We start from the raw sequence: 19,467 nt of genomic DNA on the forward strand, positions 1-19,467 counted from the left end.
CAGCGGGTCAGAGCCGCGGGGCCGCCGTGCCCGGCGAGGCCGCGAACTGCTCCGTGTCTGCACTTCATTCCCGTTTGCCTGGACTGGCGCCAGGCTCGGCCCGTCAGAACCTCCGGGCGTAAAGCCCGGTCTGAGGAACAACCCTTCTGATGAGGGCTGTCAAGCCTCCAGTTAAATTTTGTCGGACGAGTCTTACGTTAAATGAATTGTTTCTCCTTTAAGCTAAACTGACTCGGACTTTCTCACAACAGGCAGGGAGTTACGCCCGGCGAGCTTCTACCGGCACAGGTACCGAGTCAGAGTAACAGCCCGTGGTTGCAAAGGTTAGTTATGGCACGTGCTTAGCCTGGGAGTTATTTAACACAGCACAAAACACGGCAGAAGCTGCATCTAGAGTACTTTCTCGAAAGAGGCGATAAATTTGAAGCACAAAAGGAATCACCAGAACGTTCTCACTTCAGCAGGTTTCCAAAAGCTCCTTAGCCGGTTCAGAAAGACTGGATTCAGTGCAACAGCAGCCCTGAGAACGGACTCGCGCCACGGAAGCGCGAAGCTGTTTCCTGGCTTCTCCAGAGGTACGAAGCCTGTCCGTTCGTTAACGGGCTCTGCCAGACAATCCCGGAATTAAGCCAGCACTGCAGGCGCTGCCGCCTCGCTCCCCATCCGCTCGTGCTGAGCCACCGCGCCACAACCGCCACGGGGTGACCTGCCAGACGGCGGCGGCCCAGGGCACGGACTTAGAGTTTTGACACCACTGGGTCAGGAATATTGCAGGAATGATATTAAATCCTTAATGTTCTGCAATTTTAAAGCAAGCAGCGCTGAACGGAAGCGCTCTCTTCCTGGTTACGAACTAGCGCTGTGTGTGAAGAGCCGGTCCTAAGGGAAAGCCCTGACTCAAAGGTAGACCTGTCAACCTAAAAGCTGGAAACGGAGGACTCCGCTCTGAAAACGTTTACATTTACAGCAGGCGTGGAACAGAGACCTACAGCAGCCATCTCCGAAGTGCGTAACTGAGACCGTCTCGGAGTTTACAAGACAGAGTTGGAAAAGTGTCTGTGCAAGGAACAGTGACACCGACAGGAGAAAGCAGAAGAGTTCGAGAGAAGGGAAAGTGATTCAAAACGGAAACGTTTTCCTTCATCTCCCACAGAGAAAAGTCTGAAATAAACTCACTTTCCCATTGGGCTGTTTTGGGGCACTCTCTTTTGATACGGTTGTTTTAGTAGTAGCCATTTTAGGGACCGCATTGGGTTCAGACTTTCGTGCAGCAGCAGCTGATTCTGGCTTTTTCTCCATTTTCCCCTAGATGGAGACAAATGGATGATTTCAACCAGCAAAAGCAAAAGCGTGGGCAGGAGGGTACGGGAACATGAGCTACCCAGATAAACCTAGTGGCACAGAGGTCCCGAGAGAACTTCTCACACGCTGTAATTCCCAGGCGAAGCACCACCCCACGCCTAGGAACAGCGGAACCAAGGGCTGGAGGGGAAGCAACATCACGCAGACGCGGGACGAAACGGGCACCCTGGGGTCACAAACAACAGTTAAGGTCTCCATTTCTCATGAAGCTCAGAGGTGCCCTTCACCAGTATCTCCTCATTTCCCCAACGGTCACGGTGGCAGGTCTCCAGGTGACCCCAGTGTGTTATATTCTGCCAAAAAATTAAACCCGGTCTTTCAGTAACCCAACAGCAGCGCAGGACCACCTCCCGCACGTGGAGGACATTATACAGATCTTCGAGGCAAACACTGGCTGATTTTCTCTGCCTTCGAGCTGGAAGAGCTCTACGGGATACAGATACGCGGTGCTTCCAGATCTGGTTTTGCACCCACACACCGATTTGACTCAGGCCTTGAGATCACCAGCTGATTTAGTTTTTAATTACTCAAATGCAGGTGGACCTAGCTGATCCAGCTTAGATAACAGAATGACAATTTACAGATTTTTAGAAAAAAATAAATCAACAGCTATTTGAGAATATCCATTCTTCTGCTAATCTAGATCCAGGTAAGTGCAGCAGAGCTTGCATTTTTTGGGGGTCAGCATAAATCCCATATTTCACTAACCTAACAGCAACAGAATGTTAAACAAAAAAAACCCTGGCACTCCTGAGGCATTCTCACACGCTAAAAACATCCCAGCGTAAATAAGGCTAATGAAAAGGACAATTTTCAGGATTTAACACCTCTATGAAAATATTTAGAAAATAAAGGACAGTACAATTAAACATAAAAATAGATTCCCTTAAACCAACACAATAACCCTGTAAGCTAAAAACCTCTGCAATCCTCAGAACCCTGGCACAGTTTAAGATAACAGAGCGGTCTTACGTGCTCTTTTTGACCAGACGGCAGGCGGCTTTCTGAACTCCTCCCTGGTTTCAAGCTACAACATACAGTATATGAGAGGGTCACCCTCCTGCTTGCTTCAAAGCTTTGTCAGCAGACGTGGCTTGTCATTCCCAGAAGCTCCGTTTTGGGAGTGGAAGTCTCTGTCCTCCAGACCTCTAAGCTCCGAGGACTGTACTGCGGTACTGTACAACTAAGATACTCTCAGCGCTGACGAATAATCCACGCTGTATCGATGCTGTCTGCGACACACAACACAGCCCAAGAATGCCCTTGACTAATGTGCCTAAGAGGAGAGGAAGGCTCCCAGCACGAAACGTGCTCTCTTGGCACCAGATTAAAGTTATGTGTCGATTTATTCATTACTGCAGACCTGTGGGCAAACTTGTTCCACTTGGTGGAAATTAAAGCCCTCTGACTACGGGCAAGCTGCTAACACATTTGGTCAGGCAAAGATGAGTGTATCCGTTATACAATATCCACGATATATGATTATGCATATCCACAAAATTATTTAAACCCTCAGAAGAGGGCTACAGGTATATCCCTAAACCTTTATCATTTACATGGTAGACAGTCACAGTCAAAGTGCAATTTAAGACCGTCACTGATTGAGAACCTCAAGTTATATCTATGCATATGCTTTTCCCTACAGTGACCTGTAGGGTCACTACCCTCTTTTCTTGTGGCCACCATAAATTTATCCAAAGACCAGCGTATGTAGACCCATTTCATTTCAGTTTTAGGCCTGACAAGTTGAACAGAGTCCCCGTTCCTAGACCTGGGAAAGGTGCTGTGGAACTTGCTCCTGAATCCAGATTTCCTGCATCGTAATGCATTATTCTACCTTCTGTACCATTCAGCAGACAATTCCTCTACTCAAAGGCAAAGTTTTGGAACACAGACAAGATTTTGAGCTTTCAATACCAACTAGTTTCTATGTCAGGACATACAACAGAAAAACAGAACCACAAGAGTTCTGAATTCCTGTACGTATGCCAGTAAACACCATGAAGGCTCTTAAGGCGGATTCCTTCTGTACACTACTATCACTGCCTTGTTAATGCCTTGTGCATAAACCAAGACCCAGAGAGGAGCTCTGCAGAGCATAAATGAGAAGAGCAGTGAGGACACAGCCACCAAAATTAGCAAAGAGCACCCATAATGCTTAAGAGCTACTGTTCCAAAGCACATATCATTATCAAGTTTGAAGAAACTTACCTTTCCTCCACCAGGCTGATGTTTAATATTATCTGTTGATCCAATTTTGGAACGTACATTTTTCAGATCTGGAGCAGAAACACTGCTGGTCGGGCGAGGTGGCTTGGAAACAGTGCTGGGTTTAGTCGGAGCCTTAGCGGTTGTTTTTTTAGCATCTGCTGTTGCGGTTGAGGTTGCGGTGGGTTTGGTTGCAGCAGGCTTGGGTTTGGGACGACTGGTAGCTACTCCAGGTAAAGTAGGTGCGCTGGAGGTGGTGGTAGGAGTGGTGGTGCTACTTTTTACCGCATTTCCAGTAGCACTCTTAGGGCGGCTCAAGTCTGCTACAGTTATCGCAGTGATAATTGAAGGGAAGGGGAGGAAAAGATGGGTGTCAGATGGCATTCACACAAACATCCTCAGAGTCCTGAAGATGTAAGTGGTCCGCTTAACAAACAGAGCCCCGAACAAGAAGGATCTGATGTAGATGGAAACTGAACAAAGTTACCTGATGGTGACTTTGCAGGGGTCTTCTTGGCATCCGCAGGCTTCCCATCGGTCTTGATAGCTGCCCAATACAAAGCACGCTGATTAGTATTTCAGAGTGGGAGCCAGTCTGCACAGGTGAGAAGCCTGGGATCCCGGCACAGCTTCCCCTGGAGGTCAGGGGCTCTCCGCAACTCCTCACGTGCCAACGGTCCTCTTTACCATCCTCTCCCCATTTCTAACATGCTGCTTCAAAGAAAACATCTCAAGAATTAACTACTCTGAGCACCTGGCTGAGGTCCTCCTCCTAACAGCAAAGCCCACTCAGGTCTTCCAGCAAAAGGATCATCATTCAATGATGCAACACACCTGGGGTATGGTTTGCATTTTGTTTTTTCTTAAAAATAACTTTCTGAATCTGACAGCACTCACTAAGATTTGTTTTAATCCCATCCCTATTTCATTTCTTAAAAAACTAAACAAACCCCAAAACACAGCTCCTTTCTTTACTAAATAGCAAAAGCAAACCCACATTTATCCATCTATAACCTTGGTCGCATTGCTAGATCAGTCCTAACCCATGCCAATTTTCTTGCACATGCTTTGTCCCCTATTATAATTGTATAAAATAGTATAAAACCAAAAGAACTACACCTTCGGGCAAACACCAGTGATCATGACCTCATTACATTCCACATAGACAGAGGACAGTCTAAACCAGGAACGCATCTGTATTTCTCAAAGCAGAAGAAAATCATACACAAAGTTGATCAAGGCAAAAATCATGGACTGAAAAAGATAAACAGAACCTTATTTTAAGGACCTCTTGGTAAAAAAGCTACAATTTCCTTATCAGTGATGAACAACTTTGGCTAACATCTGCTTCATTTCAATAGCCAAAGAAAGGCAACATTAAAAACAAACAATACATTGAAAAAAATCTAAGTTTGAAATTATGAAAATCCCCATCTTCTAGTATTTAATTTCCATTAACAGTCTTAGATTTTTAGATACACTCAAGTAGCTGGCAGGGTACTGTATGGGATACCAGCAGAGAAAAGAGCATGCGAAAGAAGCAGATAGCTATAGGCCAAGTTAGTCTGGATCATTCCACCCTGACTTTGCAAAGAGCATCCAATTAAACACCACAGATAAGATACTAGCTAATGAGATGAAACCCATCTGGATAATTTAATAAGGCCTAAAGGATAGATATATAATTAATACTAAACACTTCAAAAAAGGTCCTGTCAAACCAACCTAAGCCCATTCCTTGAGACCACTGTTTTAGTTGGGAACACTGCATGGACAGAACAGACTTAGTTTTATATAAAGGCAAGAGGACTAATATGTTACTTTTATATATAAAGATATGTTATTCCTGCTCATGTCAGCGGGGAGCCAAATGCCGGAAGAGTTTTGTCTGTCATAGCATGCAATGTTGCAAACATGGAGAACGATAAACCTACTGGGAAAATGGTCTAGAATGAGTGTCAAAGACTTTGATCTTTTTCTGATCTGAAAGAGATAGAGGTGGTCTCGCACAAACATAAAAGTCATTTTCACAGGGAGGGGAAAAAACTAAAACAAAACAAACAAGCAAAATACTAAAAACCAAAAACCCAGGCACCCCATAACCCATGGCTCTCATTTAGCAGAGAGAGTGACTGACATTTAACACCTGAAAAAGCGAAACCATGTAATTTCAAAACAAGTCACTATACACACATTCTTAAACAGCGAGAATGACCAAACACTTGAGCAAACCACAAGGAAGCGAGTGTCTATCTTTTGACACGTGAGAAGCAAGAGCAGATGTCCTTCCGAAATACCATCTTTAGCCAAAAAGTTATTACCTGGCTCAACGCTACGTAATGAGAAACTAAACTGTGATCAGAAGAGATCCAGGTCTCCACCACCTACATCTATGCATCTGGCATCACCGTGCTCCACCTGAGCCGAACTGTTCGTGCTTGGCTCGCTGCCGTTCCCCGCCAGGCCCCACAACACTGTTCATCCTCTGTCACACCCTTGCTCTCTCCTCTTCCAAAACAGGACTCTTTCCTTTTACCATTCACGACTCCTCTGTGCATTTCCAGATCCAGACAAAACAGCTTTCACTCCTGAGGGAGCTTCTCCAGCTGACCTCATCTCTCCCTCGCCCACCCAGCTCTCACTGTACTTTGGCAACGTCCCACCACCCTCACCGGTGCGGAAGCCTCTTCCTCTGTACATCTTGCCACTTGGAACAGCCTTCCTGCATCTCTGCATCATTGACTCCATCTCTTTTCAAATGTCATCATAAAACGCTTCTTTGTTTGTGTCTCAAATTTGGAAGGAGAAATTAACTGAACTCATTAAAACATGTTAAGCATTCTGGGCTACAGTTTGCATAAAAGACCACACAAAATGAATTTTACAAGGATGTCCACAGGACCAGTTAAGATACGTGGCTCTTGGAAAATGCAACCCTTCCTCTACGCTTGATTAATTATATTTTCCCCCAGAGCATAAAGTATGCAATGTATATCTAGCCTAATATATTTCAACATGGTTAAAACATTACTGCTCTTTTGGGAAGGGCGGGTTATGAGTTCATGCTTTGGGACTCATAGAACAAAGCAACCCATACGTATTATTAGTTTTACATGTTTATTGGCAAATTCCGCCCATGAGGTCTAGTCATTTGAAAAGACTTGAGAACATTTAACTGTTTTTTTATTTGATGTTAAATCTCTCAAGCTCCATTAAAAGGAGTGAAAACAGTGTTTTTAAGATGCTAATATGCTGCTGGTGTTTCATGCTGACTGTGTTAAACTCATGGGAAGTTGCCTCTTTGGCAACAGTAGGAGTGGGATAGAGTTTTCTGATAAAGCTGATGTGATTTCAGCTCCAAATTCTTCCTGCATTAGTAAAAACCCTCCACTTCTCTTCAACCTTTTTTGTTTTTCAGATGCTCTAGTTTGAGCGCTTCGAGTCCTCTTCTGGAGATTTGCTTTTCCCAAGTTTTAAATTGGTCTTAGTGTTTATTCTAACTATTACTATGGCAAAATACAGCGGTGACGGCATCCTTTTTCTTAAATCAAGTATCTTCAGTAACTGTGCTAACCCTGAATCACACAGAGCTGATCCAAGTTGGCCTTGAAGGTCACTCAGAATTGTTTTTGGAAGAGGAAGCCCTGGAGAGAAAAAAAAAAACAAGTCTGACCTACGGTCTCTGTGCCTTGGCACAGGGTCTCGTCTTGCGTTGTATTAAAGGAGTTGAGATGTCAGCTATCACTAAGTCAGGAGTTGACTTGAAGCTGACAGGCAGGCCAGTTTACACCTCCCAGAATTACTGGTTAACAGCAGCTGCGGCTTCTAAGCAACCACCTTTCAAAGGTTTTTTTTTTTCTTTTGAACCTGGAGATGGCAAGTTTGTTTACTAGGAGACTAATTTTAATAAACCGATGAGATCGCAGGATGACCTAAACACCGGGAAAAAAAGAGGTCAGCAGTACTGGAACACGTGAGAGAGAGACATCTTACTGTGAACCAACGGTGTATTCGAACAGAAACTTGCAGCTGGATAGGAGGAGAGATCTCCTGAAGAAAAACAAGAGAGTACTTACATGTTGGCCTCTTCGGTGGAGAAGTAGCAGTATTTTTCGCACCAGCGGCTGCAGTGACTGGCGATGCCGCCGTTGTCCTGGGACTAGCAGCGGTGGTCCTGGCGGTAGTTCTAGGAGTGGCAGATGATGGAGGCTTTGAAAGTGAGGTCCGCTTATCTGTGGTCTTCGCATCTGCAGCCTGAAAATGCACAGGCTGCGTTAAAGCCGGTATTTCACCGAACAGCCCCCTCAAAGCGTTTGCCAACAGAAAGGCTGAACTTGTTTAAATTCTTCAACACATAAGCTAGGCACCGCTGAAACGTGATAATTGTATCTTTAACCTTCTGCATTAAGGCATGCAGAAGCGACTGACTATATTCAGTGCAGGACACAGAGCACAGACCCTGCTGAGTACCAGAATTCGTTCAGATCTGTTTACAAATGTGAACGACGTTTTGATTTCTGAACAAAATGGAAATCACCAGTCCACTAGCAATACTTCTGGGAGAGATTTCACCCCTTCAGGAGCAGAAATGCTTCCTAAGCTAAGAAGGCATTTATTAAAACACCGTGAAGATACGAATTAGGTGTCTGTGGTTCGTTCCTCTCTTGGAGGACTATTTCATGTCTGTCCCTGGTAAATCACTTGTTTGTAAACTGACTGATCTCTTAAGTGTTAAAATACTGAGTTAATGCATGGCCACAAATGAGATGAGATTTTGATTTCATCAAAAGGGGATTCAGAATCCTGCAAAACTTAAAACTGAAGACACTGGTTCACAGAAAAAAAAGTACAGATTTACGCCTGTGCTTTCATACTCCGTTATTTTTGTTCAGTTAGTTTTAAAAGACACTCAAATGCAGTTATTTAAGCTTAAATGTATAGTAGATTTGCTGGCATTTAAACATCAACAGAAAGCTTCTGGAATAGATTTTAACATTCCCTTTCAAATCTGAATTCTTCTACTATATCGTATCACAAGTTAACGTAGGAAAGATTCAAGGGACGCTTCCAGTTCTTAATATTACATGTGGATGCCCTACCTCAACTTTACAACGCAACGCTAAGAACTGTCCCCAAATCTTCTCTTATTGGAGAATTACAGATCTCCAATACTTCCCAAGCACGTAAGTGTTTTACCAGTTATCTTTGTACCGTTTTTATAACGGCCAGACATAACGAAGAGACAATCAGTGGGAAACACTGAACTGTTCAAACTGAGTTTTTTCCCCTCAATATTAGTGTCAGAGCTCTCCGTTCAGTTTTCCATGCTCTCGTCTGGATTTAAGAGTTATTCTATGTTTGTGGTGTATCTATATTTAAAACACCCTCCTACTTTAGTAACGGAAAGAAATAAAGAATTATCTTGTGTGCTCCGTGACAGTCCAGAGGGAAAATCGCAATAATACAGGCAAGTTCCATTTTCTCCTCTGCGAGGACACAATGAAACGCTTGGGATCTGAAGCCAGAAGTGGGTGAATGGAAGCTGATACCAACAACTGCGCAGCTCCCATAACACAGCGAGTCACACTCCTGGTCTCACCCTCCCAGGATTAGGGCTAGGATTACGTTTTGACTCTCGGGTAAGGCAGCCGGTAAGTTAACATGTAAATAAGTTACTGGAGCTCCCAGACACAAGCAAATTGTTTCTTACCTTTGGTTTAGTCTCTTTTGGAGTTAAGGTGGAGGGACGTGTAGTGCTGGTGGCTGGGCGTTTAGTAGTAGTGGCTGAAGTAGGACCTGCAGTGGGGCTCGTGGGTTTTTTGTTTGGGCCAGGCGTGGCAGAGGCTGGCCGCCTGGGGCTGGTAGCGGACAGGGGCCTGGCTTTCGCTGCGGCAGGCTTTGTAGATGATGTGGATGCGGCAGGCTTTATGTTTTTTCAAAAAGCAAAATCCAGTATAAAACAAAACAAAAAACAACCAACAAAAAATAGCGCATTGTAAACCAAAACACTGAGCTGCAAGAACATAAAAGTGATATTTTAAATGAAACAACAAAAAAATTAGCTTTCTGTTTTCTGAGCATAACAAAAGACCAAAATGAAGCGGCAGAAGCGGGCCGCCTTCGCAGCCCGGTGGAGCTTTGCCATTCAATTCACAGCGAGCAGCATTTATTCCAGCGACATCTAAAGCAACAGGAGGAATTGCTGGCAAAGCTGGGATCAGTAACGGGGTGTTCCTGGCATCCAGTCCTGCGTGCGGTGCACAGGACTCTGCGTTCCAACCACGTGCGCGCAAGGGATCGCAAGCTCTAAACCCTCATCTGAGCCGCTCAGGCGGTCACACGTCCGCTGCCTTCAAGGGGACCGAGAACCCCTTGCCCTTACCGCTGCTCTGGGAATTTGGGTTTGGGTTTTGCTGAATGCCGCACGCTTCTGAAAGCGGGTCTCGCTCATATTTCATAAACAGCCCTAAAATAAGAGGGTATCAGATCCTGAGCAAAATCTCTGCTAACTGTAATGCAAATAAATGCATTGTAAACAACTAGGAGAGCATCAGCGTAGCAGAAGCGTTACCGTGCATGTTTACTACTTCCGCACCACCGATACCAACCAGGGAACGAATTCAAATAAAGCTTGCCACAAATTTATTAAACCCACTTTCAGTCACGCTGCTACAGGCCGAGTTGTTTGTTTGCGACTTCATAACTGAGTGTCTTGGCTTCAGTAAAACGGTCCACAAATGGCAGCTCAGAAAACAGAACTTGTCTTGCCACGGCTTAAGAAGCAGAAGAGCCGGCAAATTAAAAACGACAGAAGCGAAGATGCCAATCGTGAAACGAGGCCTACCTTTGTCTTCTTCTCGGGGCTGGGAGGAAGCTCTTTGTTGGGAGGTGCTGTGATATCGTTCCCTGTCACAGCTTCAACTGGTTTGGTCTCTTCTGGTTTTGCTGGGGTTAAAAAAAAAAAAAAAAAAAGGGGGGAGTCGTCTTAAGTTTGAGGTTTGGGGCTTTTTTTAATACATATAATTGTTTTTAGTTTACTATTATTCAACACAGTAGCAGGAGAAGACAGAACTGAGACAGTTACAGGTTGGTTATTCCTGGAAAATTTCTCCCAAACCAGAATACCTACAGGGAGAAAGATTTTCTCTGTAACAGGGCGGGTTCATCCAGACGCCATTAGCATCCACTTTCTCATTATTTCATCAGTGGGAAAGGACAGACAGCCGCTGGAGGAGACCTCTGGTTTAACTGAAATAGCAAACCTTCCCATCTTCCACGTTGTTAAAATAAAGGCTTGGAATGTTCCTGGTGCCGTTCCGACCCCTTCCCGGTTTTACACTAGGACTTGCTGGAGTAGGGCGCTGGTTTCACGCTATCCCTGTCGCTACGGCTCCCTCCTCTCGACCTCCCTTCCGCCCGCACCGGGCGCCGGGGCTCGCCGCGAGCGGGAGCCGGGCTGCCAACGGGAAAGGTCGCACCGGAAAGCGGAAACACGGACGTCTCGTTTTGACGTGCGTGGATCATACGGACCCCGACCAGCGCGGGAACCGCCGTGTCACGCTGCCGTACGCGGCGTTTCGCAGCGCGACGCTTGGGTTCAGCTACACGGGTCGCCGGCGTTTCGCTGTGATCGTTCGGTTTTGCCGCCGCCACCGCGAGGGACGGCGGACACACGCGCTCTTCCCTCGCAGCAGCGCAGCGGCCACAACCCCTGCGTCGCCTTTTAAGAGCCGGTCTCTAAGGCACGGCCCAGCCGCCCGCAGAACTACTGCCCTCCGAAGCAAGCAATAGAGCAAAACAGGGCTGCGGTAGCAGCTTCACCACATTGTCTCCCCAAATCTCACAAACCCTGCGGCAGGGCTGCCACGCTGCTTCGCGCCGCGAGACGCACCGGAGGCACCTTCCCTGTCAACAGCCTTTAAGCCCCCAGTTCTCAGCGGCGTCGCTGTACAACCGCGCTGCTGCGAGCCGCCTTCCACCGCAATTGCTGCGGCATTTGAATTCTACGAAGGACACGGTGCAAACCGCCCATCACAAATGTATGCAATTCCCTCTGTCATCTGGGGATTAAAATAAAGCCTATCTGTGCTGGACGTTTCTTCTTATAACAACGCAACGGCTTGTAGTGCTGCGGCGCATGCTAAGGACCCCCAGAAAATAGCGTAACAACTCCAGCAGTAAAACGGTTGTTTTCCGTGTCTTCTGAAAATTACTATTTCTATTGACATTTTCTTGCTTCTCAGTCTCGAAGGACAGTTCAATTCTGGTGCAGACGCCACTGTTGAAACAAGCAGAATAAACTTGTGCCTTCCGCCTGCCCCGGTGATGCTCGACAGCAGGATGGTTTTGTTGTTGATACTTATTTTTCAGACTCCAGGACAAGTTTAGCAGCTTTTTTTTTTTTCCTTGCATTGCATTAGCCTCTTCCTAGCCATTTAGTTTCCCAATAATACGAAATGTTTTGCAGCACTGGGTTTAGCATCCTAGGCATACAAAAAAAGACTTGTGAAGAAAAACCAGCACCAAAATGTACAAGCTGGACCCTGTTTTTAATGCAAAATTCTTAAGAATCATTCACGTTCACCTAGAAAGCCCATTTTTCGGTAGCTAATCTGTTTTGGCTTCTCTATACTAGTTTCCTCCACTGCGTTTCAATAAACTTTTATATACTCCCTCATTTAATTTGTCGGTTTTATCCACAGCACTACCGGAAAAAGCAATTGCTGTCGAGGGCTCCCATTTCTGAGCGGCAACCTTCTCTCCAGTCACTGCTCTCGGCTCCCGGGGCCGCACGCCTGGGCATGGCTTTATTTTGCATCCCACCAGTCTCAGATCTCTCCGACATCAAGGAGAGATCGGAATCTTCCCACCCGTTGGCAGTTGCCCTTCGTGTACTGCCCGTCGTTATTATTTCAGCTAATTCAGCGGCAACATTAAACCTCTTGCTCGATGACGGTATCACAGCATCCACGCAGCAACTTGAATTCGTCTGCTCAGGGAGCCTAATGCGGCTCCTCAAAAAACCTCGACTTCCAAAGTTTCAGGATTTAAGCTCCAGCAGCTTCCATGCTTCTGAACTATACAACAATATGAATTTGATGCTACATAATTAAATATGAGCAGTAGCTCAGGAAATTTGGAGTGAATAATTCCAACACACAACATTATCAGAGCGTACGTTAAGGTTCTACAAAACTAACAGCTTTTTTTCTTTTTTTAAATGTAAGCCAGCAATGTAGCATCACCAAGCCGACGGAGCTACACTGCAGGACAGCGCACATACAGCTTAAGCAACTTGCATCTACAAATAATAACGATAATGATAAACCCAGGAGAGCAGGGGCACGGGACCATAATCCAGGTTCCATCTCTCATGGCCTCCGACACAGCGGGTACGCAACCCCGTACACAACCCCAAGGGATTACAGAAGGATCCCTTTTGTTTTGCGCTGCCTCAGTTTGTGTCACAACCCTTTGCTTTCATTCATCGTTCAATTACGAGGGCACCCTCCGCCGTACAGAGAACTGCCTGGGAAGATTTCCTAGTTACAGGGAATGTTAGGAAAAGCTGCCAAATGTTAATCAAATTTGTTCATTAGTCTGCAAGAATTACTTAAGAAACTTTTTGGCTTGCTTGTTCCCCCAAGCACGGCGATAAACCTCTGAAAGAGACGTCAAAGCCTTTTTGTTGGAGCTCGAGCAGGGGTTGCTGCTCTCCTCCTTCCACCGCAGCTCCTGCTCCTCGCGCTGTTTGCTGACGGAGAAAATTCAGCTCAGCTGAGTCAGCACCCAGAACTGAATTACTCCTGGGGGAAAGGGGGCTTGAAGGAGAGAGGGAAGGACGTTCCACTCTGGCGTCTTCCACCGATAACCTCAAAGGCGTAACAACTCTGCGATCAGGGGTACTTTCTCCCTCTGCTACTCGCTGCAACGGCAAGCTGCGTCGTGCTGGTTTGTACATCCGTCCTCATCCCCAGCTCACCATTTCTTACTCACTAACTCTCTTTTTAACAGCGGAAATCAAAACTTTTTATGTGGGTCAGTTCCCAGTATTGCAGGGCACCACCACTTCGCAACGTCTAGGAGCGACACGGGAAGAGACATTCACGCCGAGGCGCACCAGAGGAAACAAATGACTCCACAGTAACAACCAAACCCACAAGCTCCAGAATTTTGTCTGAGGTTTTGCAGACATCAGTTACGAAGGGGCAGACTTGATAAGCCGTGCTTATGTCTCCGTTAACAGCGATACCAAGCGTCCTTCAGACACGCCCCAGCCAGCGGAAGGAGGGGCGGTCGGGATTCCTGCCGTGCGCTGTGGAGGAGGGACGCCGCGGGGTGGCCCGCCACTTCTCACGTGGACACCGCGCTTCAGCTACTTCACGTTCGTAGTGCCTATCTGCCTCTAGCTGATTTTAGACAAAACAGGCCAGTTCCCAGAAAAATCTAACGACAACTACCCCGCATATCAAAGATAATCGCAATGTTTTCCTTGACGAGGTTTCGCTCTCATCTGCTGCAGGAGTTTGACACCGGTGGATGTCAGACAAGTGCCTTCTCATACAAACATCTGCTCAAGTTCAGCGACATTATAATTCACTGAAAAAACCCCACCCTGCAGTTTGAACCCTCTTGCTAGTTGAAGCCTCATGTGACTCCTCATGTTGGCCATGACAAGTTGGCCATGACAAGTGGCCCATCTCCTAGTGCTTCCCAGGCTGCATCCACACCATCTCTTCAGCGTAGCACTGAAACTACATTTGGCAGAGGCACACGAAGGCCAACAAGTTCAAAAGCACGTTTTTAAAAAGAAATTTGTCACCAGAAGCCAGGTATTGGCCATTGCTGGATGAAGGACCCAGCAAACAAGACCACATGGTGTTCAGACAAAACTGAAGTCGGAGGGAACAAGACTCCTAACAAATGAGCAGCGGTGATTTTTCAGAATAAACAGTCAAAATGAGATGATCTGCACCAAAACTGACACTCAAAAAACCCGTAAGCTCCTTGCTATAAAGGGAGACAATACTCTTACTACAGATCTTAAAAATTATGGACATTATGGATAACATAACTCATATGTTTGTCTCTTATTAGCAGGGTGAGACATAAAAAAAACATTAATGAGGAAATTTCTAATTCTGCCTCCAACAGCCAAGTTTAAATACTGTGATGCAGAAGCGGAGGCATGTGGGGCCATCCACGCAGCTGTGGAGTAGGCACCATCTCCTGAAAGGCAATTCATCCTCATTTCTAGGTACTAGCAGCCACTCGTAACAAGTTATTTACAGAAGAACCTTGGTGTCAGAGGAGACTCTTAACATACTGTACTCTTAACCTCTTACTTCTATACATGCCGCCATTCTCTCGGTGGTTACTAGCAGCGGGTGAGTTACTATCAGAAATGTAATGCGTTATAAAGCAAATGGAGTAGATGATGCAGTGGTTTTAAAAATTGTATCTTTTTTCCCCCAAAAAGAAGAGACTGTAGAACAGCTACCTTATCAACCGTATGAAAGACCAAAGCTGTCCTCCAAGTCTCAACACAGACTGGCTATTATTTCTTTAAAAAAATAAACCTTCCCTTTTTCAACAGTGACTCTCTCTCCAAAGTTTCCTATACAGCACCGACACAACTCAAGAGAAAGCTTTCCAAGGAGCCTTCAAACATATCTTACAATTAGTCATTCAAACCCAGCCCATTCCACTGCATCCACAGCGAACTGCCATCACTAAACCACAAGATTCTGATGGCAGTTTCTCCTCCGGTTATCTTTTCTCTAGGGAGACATTCTCTCATCAGAAGGAGGTCAGAACACAGAGCATTTTTCCCTTCATATCACAAGGATGTACGGAACTTCCTTCCAAACGAATAATAGAAAAAAAAATTATGGCGATGGAGTTTGGTTGATTTTAAGCTCTGCTGTCTGAAAACCACAGGCATCTTTTTCAACAGACTAAGGAACAAGATAAACCAAACTCAGTGTTTTGATGGAATTTTGCAGATGCTAAGGGGGGCTCTTCCTCAAAATCAGCAACAAGTGGGGGCAAAAGCTGCTGAAGTCTGTTTGAAAAGAAGAGCCAGGCAATAGGAAAGGTCAGCAGAGGCGACGCTCACCGTCACGCTTCCCGATGAAGCGGCAGAGCAACGGGGTCAGGAAGGGTAGGGTGACATGAACTGCCACCCCACACCGTAGAGCTGTACTAGGCTAATGAAAAAAGGAGGACTGCAAACCCACGTGTTGAGAGTGAAGACAGAGCTTCATGACTTTCACCTTGAACTTGTTACTCGAAACACAATTATACCTGTTGCACAGGGTTACTGTGGGAATCCAGCAGTCTGCCCGCATGGATATAACAAAGCGGTCAAGCAACACAGGATCACAGGGCAACGAAAGGTTGAACGGGACCTTGGAGGTCACCAGTCCTACCCATCACTCAAAGCAGGCCCCAGTAGATCAGGTTGCTTAGAGCCACGGCCAGTGTACTTTCCAAATATAAGGAAAAACTTCAATGTGAGGGAGGCCATACACTGGAAGAAGCCCAGAGGCTGCGAGATCTCCACCCTTGGAGACAGTCAAGACCTGGAAGCGACACGCACGGCCCTGGAGCAACCTGATCTACTTACACGTGGTTTTGAGTTGGGGCTTAAACCGCAGCCCTCCAGAGCTCTGTTCCAGTCTAAGTGACTCTGTATTACAGCTACGCAGTGGAGGATGCCCACATTGTACGCAATTAATCATATGTGTTCCTGAAGCCAAGTCCTGATTATGAATAACTATCTATAGTTTTTCCTAATCATAAGGAGAAAAAAACCACCCCATTCTCCTCCAAAAAAAAATTCTCTCTCTCACCATCTTGTGACTTGCAGTTTAGAGACGACCCACTTGTCCAACAGCTTTTTAGCCCATGTAATCATTTAAATTAGAACAGCTGAACAACGCAAGTTGGAAGGGACGTCTGGAGATCATTTAGCCCACTCCCTGACTCAAATTATATCAGATTGCTCAGGGTTTTTCAGTCATATTCTGAGCATCTCCAAGGATGGAGATTCCACATCTTGGGGCTTCTCCTCCAATATTTGATTAGCCTTATGGTAACATAATATAATAAAATATCTCAATTTCACAAATTCCTGGCACAAGATGTTTTACAGCTCACAAGTCACTCTATCATTTGCTTTCATCTGCTGCTGCTATTTTCGTTTGATGACCCATATTCTTATACTGGCAAAACTGAACAGTCTTCTCTTGTTCACAACTTTCACGTCATTCATAACTTTATAGACAGTAATCATAACCATCTCCCTCTCCAAGTCCCCTCTCTCTAATGCTAGAGAGTCTTAGTTTATTTGGCCATTCCTCATATGAGCTTTTCTAATACGATGCCTTTATTTATCATACTTCTAATTCTATTACAATCTTTTTGAGGCAGAGGACAACACGCAGATTTACACATTGTATTCAGAACGCAAGTGCATAATGCATTTATAACTGATCTAATTTTTTTCTAGTGTGTTCTCTCTTCCTTCCTGCATTCCCAGAACTCCATTTGCTGAAGGAAAGCCACACAAAAGCACCCCTATGACATCTACGTCCTATTAAAACCCTTACAACGGTAGCATTATTGCTCCTCCTCTGCAAGTACAGAAACAAAACCATCAGGGTTACAGCTCGTGTGAGGTGACGCTGAGCTGGAAGCCAAGGGGAGAGCAAACACAGACCTTCAGTCTTTCAGATCCCTGCACCATCGGTTTTGCTGCAACAGCTCTCTTGTGAAAGCTGTTACTGTGTGTGAAAAAAACCCAGGCACTAAATCTGAAAAGCTTCACTGTTCATGTTTCCTTCCCTGAAGTAGTAAAATTAGGAAAAAGTACTTATAGAAACATATCTGTGAGTATCTTTTTAAAGTTAAACCATGTTCCTGCATTGTTTTATAAATCATGGAGCTCGGAATAAAAGCCTATGTGCATGTATTTCTCAGATATCACATGGCAACTTATTCAAGAATAAGCATTCACAAAAATCCATTCTCCACCTCAAAAGGAACAGGTGAAGACCCCAGTAAACATACCTTAGCCTCATCTTAACAGCAAATACTTTTATTTTCTGCTGCTGCAAAAAATTTATTTTCTGCTTTAAGCAAAAGCTGAAGTGAAGAGAAAGGATAACGGTAATTGTACACTGTGCATCTGGAAGATCCGTAAAGAATGTTATGTCTTGGTTTACTTTTTCTCCCTTTATTGACTAGTTAAATGAGCATTTCAGGGGGTACTTGAGACTATATCACTTAAATCCTCTCATCTCCTACCTATCCCGCTTGCTAAGGTATTAGCTCCCATTTTCTGGGGTCTGTATTTCACCTGCCTTGCTCCCAGTCACCGACCCAGGCTGGATCATTTACGTGCTTCAAAATGGAAGGGGACTTGCAGCTGCATTCCAACGCGCTCGTGCGCGAGGCCGGGCGCTCATCTTCCAGATCCCCTGCAAGGGATATTCAGCAGGCTAAGCTGAACCAAAACATCAGTCAATGAAACAGCTCCATAATTCTCATAGGGATTAGAGTCATCAACTGAAAATCCATTACGAGAAATAGATTAAGCAATAAGGCAATGACCATCTTTAGTGTCCCTCTTTAAAATGTAAACAACCTTAGAAACAAAACCATGACCTCTTTGCCAGAAATGCTACAGAGAGGCACGAGCTCGCTCTTGTCCCTCCATCGCCATCCAGAAGGAGCTGCTTCACCATAAAAACCACCATCAAATAAAGCCTTTTTGTTTAAGGCTCGTAAGACAAAAGTATCTACAAATATAACCAATCTCAGTTTAAGCAGAAATACAATCCTTCTCTGCTTTCTCCTCTCCAGAAAAGGCTAAATAAAACGTCTCCCGCTTGGCCCAAATACAGACTAGCTGAGCGTTTTATCTGGCACCAAATGCAACTCGATCAACGCGTACATTTTTACTTGTTATCAAGAATTGAGGACTAAACCAGATATCCTCTCTGCCTGCATCTTGTAAACCCAGGTTGATTTGTTCAGACTATTTTTAACCCAGGAAGGGAAATCCTACATCAGAACTTGTTCTTCTAGAATAACCTAAGCTATTTGCCATGTTTGCCTAGCCTGGCATGAACTGAAACCAGACAGCTCTTTAGACCAATTTAACATGCTCTGTTTGACTGTAATACTGTGCTAAAAAATTTGATGCTGGATATAAAAAAGCTAACCAAATCATTAGCTTTCCATTGATAAAAGTGGAAGCACGTTCATAAAACCAACAAAAAGCTCTACTTTCTGTCAATGCCCCTGACAAACCGAAGTGAGGGGAGATAAGCACACCTCCCAGTGAACGAAGGATAGCAGCAAAACCACAACAGTAACTGAAGCAGGCTTAGAAGGGGTATCAAGTGGGGACCAGGGAAGGAATGCCACCTGAATTCATACTTCAGTCTGTCCCTGAGGCTGGTCTGAACGCTGATGAAGCCTCACAGCATCTCCAGGCGGCCGCTCGGGCTTCGGCAGCGCTTGGGCCAGGGGCACCCAGGCTATTTTCAGTATTTGAAGGCATAAATTTGCTATTCCATACTGTTCAAAATGCAAAATAATTACAAGCGTGATTCTGTCTCTGAACACTTAAGCACAAAGATAAAATATTGCCAATGATCCAGCTAGTCCAACATCAAGTTTTGCCTATCATCCGATATCAACAACAAGCCACAGAGAAGCCGGTCTGAGGATTCTTTCCAACCCTTGTATCAACTGGTATCACTGGCCTTGGGCTTGAAGCACAACGTTTTATATACCTTTATACTATCTAGCATACCTTGAAGACCCATCCGAAGAAATTCCCATTCTTTAAGTCCTGCCACACTCGTCACCTCAAGCTCGCAGCAG

General features: G+C 45.2%; 1 protein-coding gene across 1 annotated transcript in view; it reads right to left on the reverse strand.

Annotated features, from left to right (window-relative positions):
• Positions 1 to 1,176: 1,176 nt before the first annotated feature.
• Positions 1,177 to 19,467, reverse strand: part of LOC104628043 (microtubule-associated protein 4-like) — a gene marked incomplete at both ends in the record, with an annotated part of 50,345 nt that continues 32,054 nt past the window's right edge. The window contains 6 exons of the mRNA XM_010296485.1: positions 1,177 to 1,305; positions 3,574 to 3,893; positions 4,058 to 4,117; positions 7,647 to 7,824; positions 9,281 to 9,493; positions 10,415 to 10,515. Of these exons, the coding sequence (XP_010294787.1) occupies positions 1,177 to 1,305; positions 3,574 to 3,893; positions 4,058 to 4,117; positions 7,647 to 7,824; positions 9,281 to 9,493; positions 10,415 to 10,515 (1,001 nt within the window). The remainder of the gene's footprint in view (positions 1,306 to 3,573; positions 3,894 to 4,057; positions 4,118 to 7,646; positions 7,825 to 9,280; positions 9,494 to 10,414; positions 10,516 to 19,467) is intronic.

The sequence above is a fragment of the Phaethon lepturus genome, unplaced genomic scaffold (genome assembly GCF_000687285.1).
Source record: "Phaethon lepturus isolate BGI_N335 unplaced genomic scaffold, ASM68728v1 scaffold37001, whole genome shotgun sequence".
Lineage (NCBI taxonomy): Eukaryota > Metazoa > Chordata > Aves > Phaethontiformes > Phaethontidae > Phaethon > Phaethon lepturus.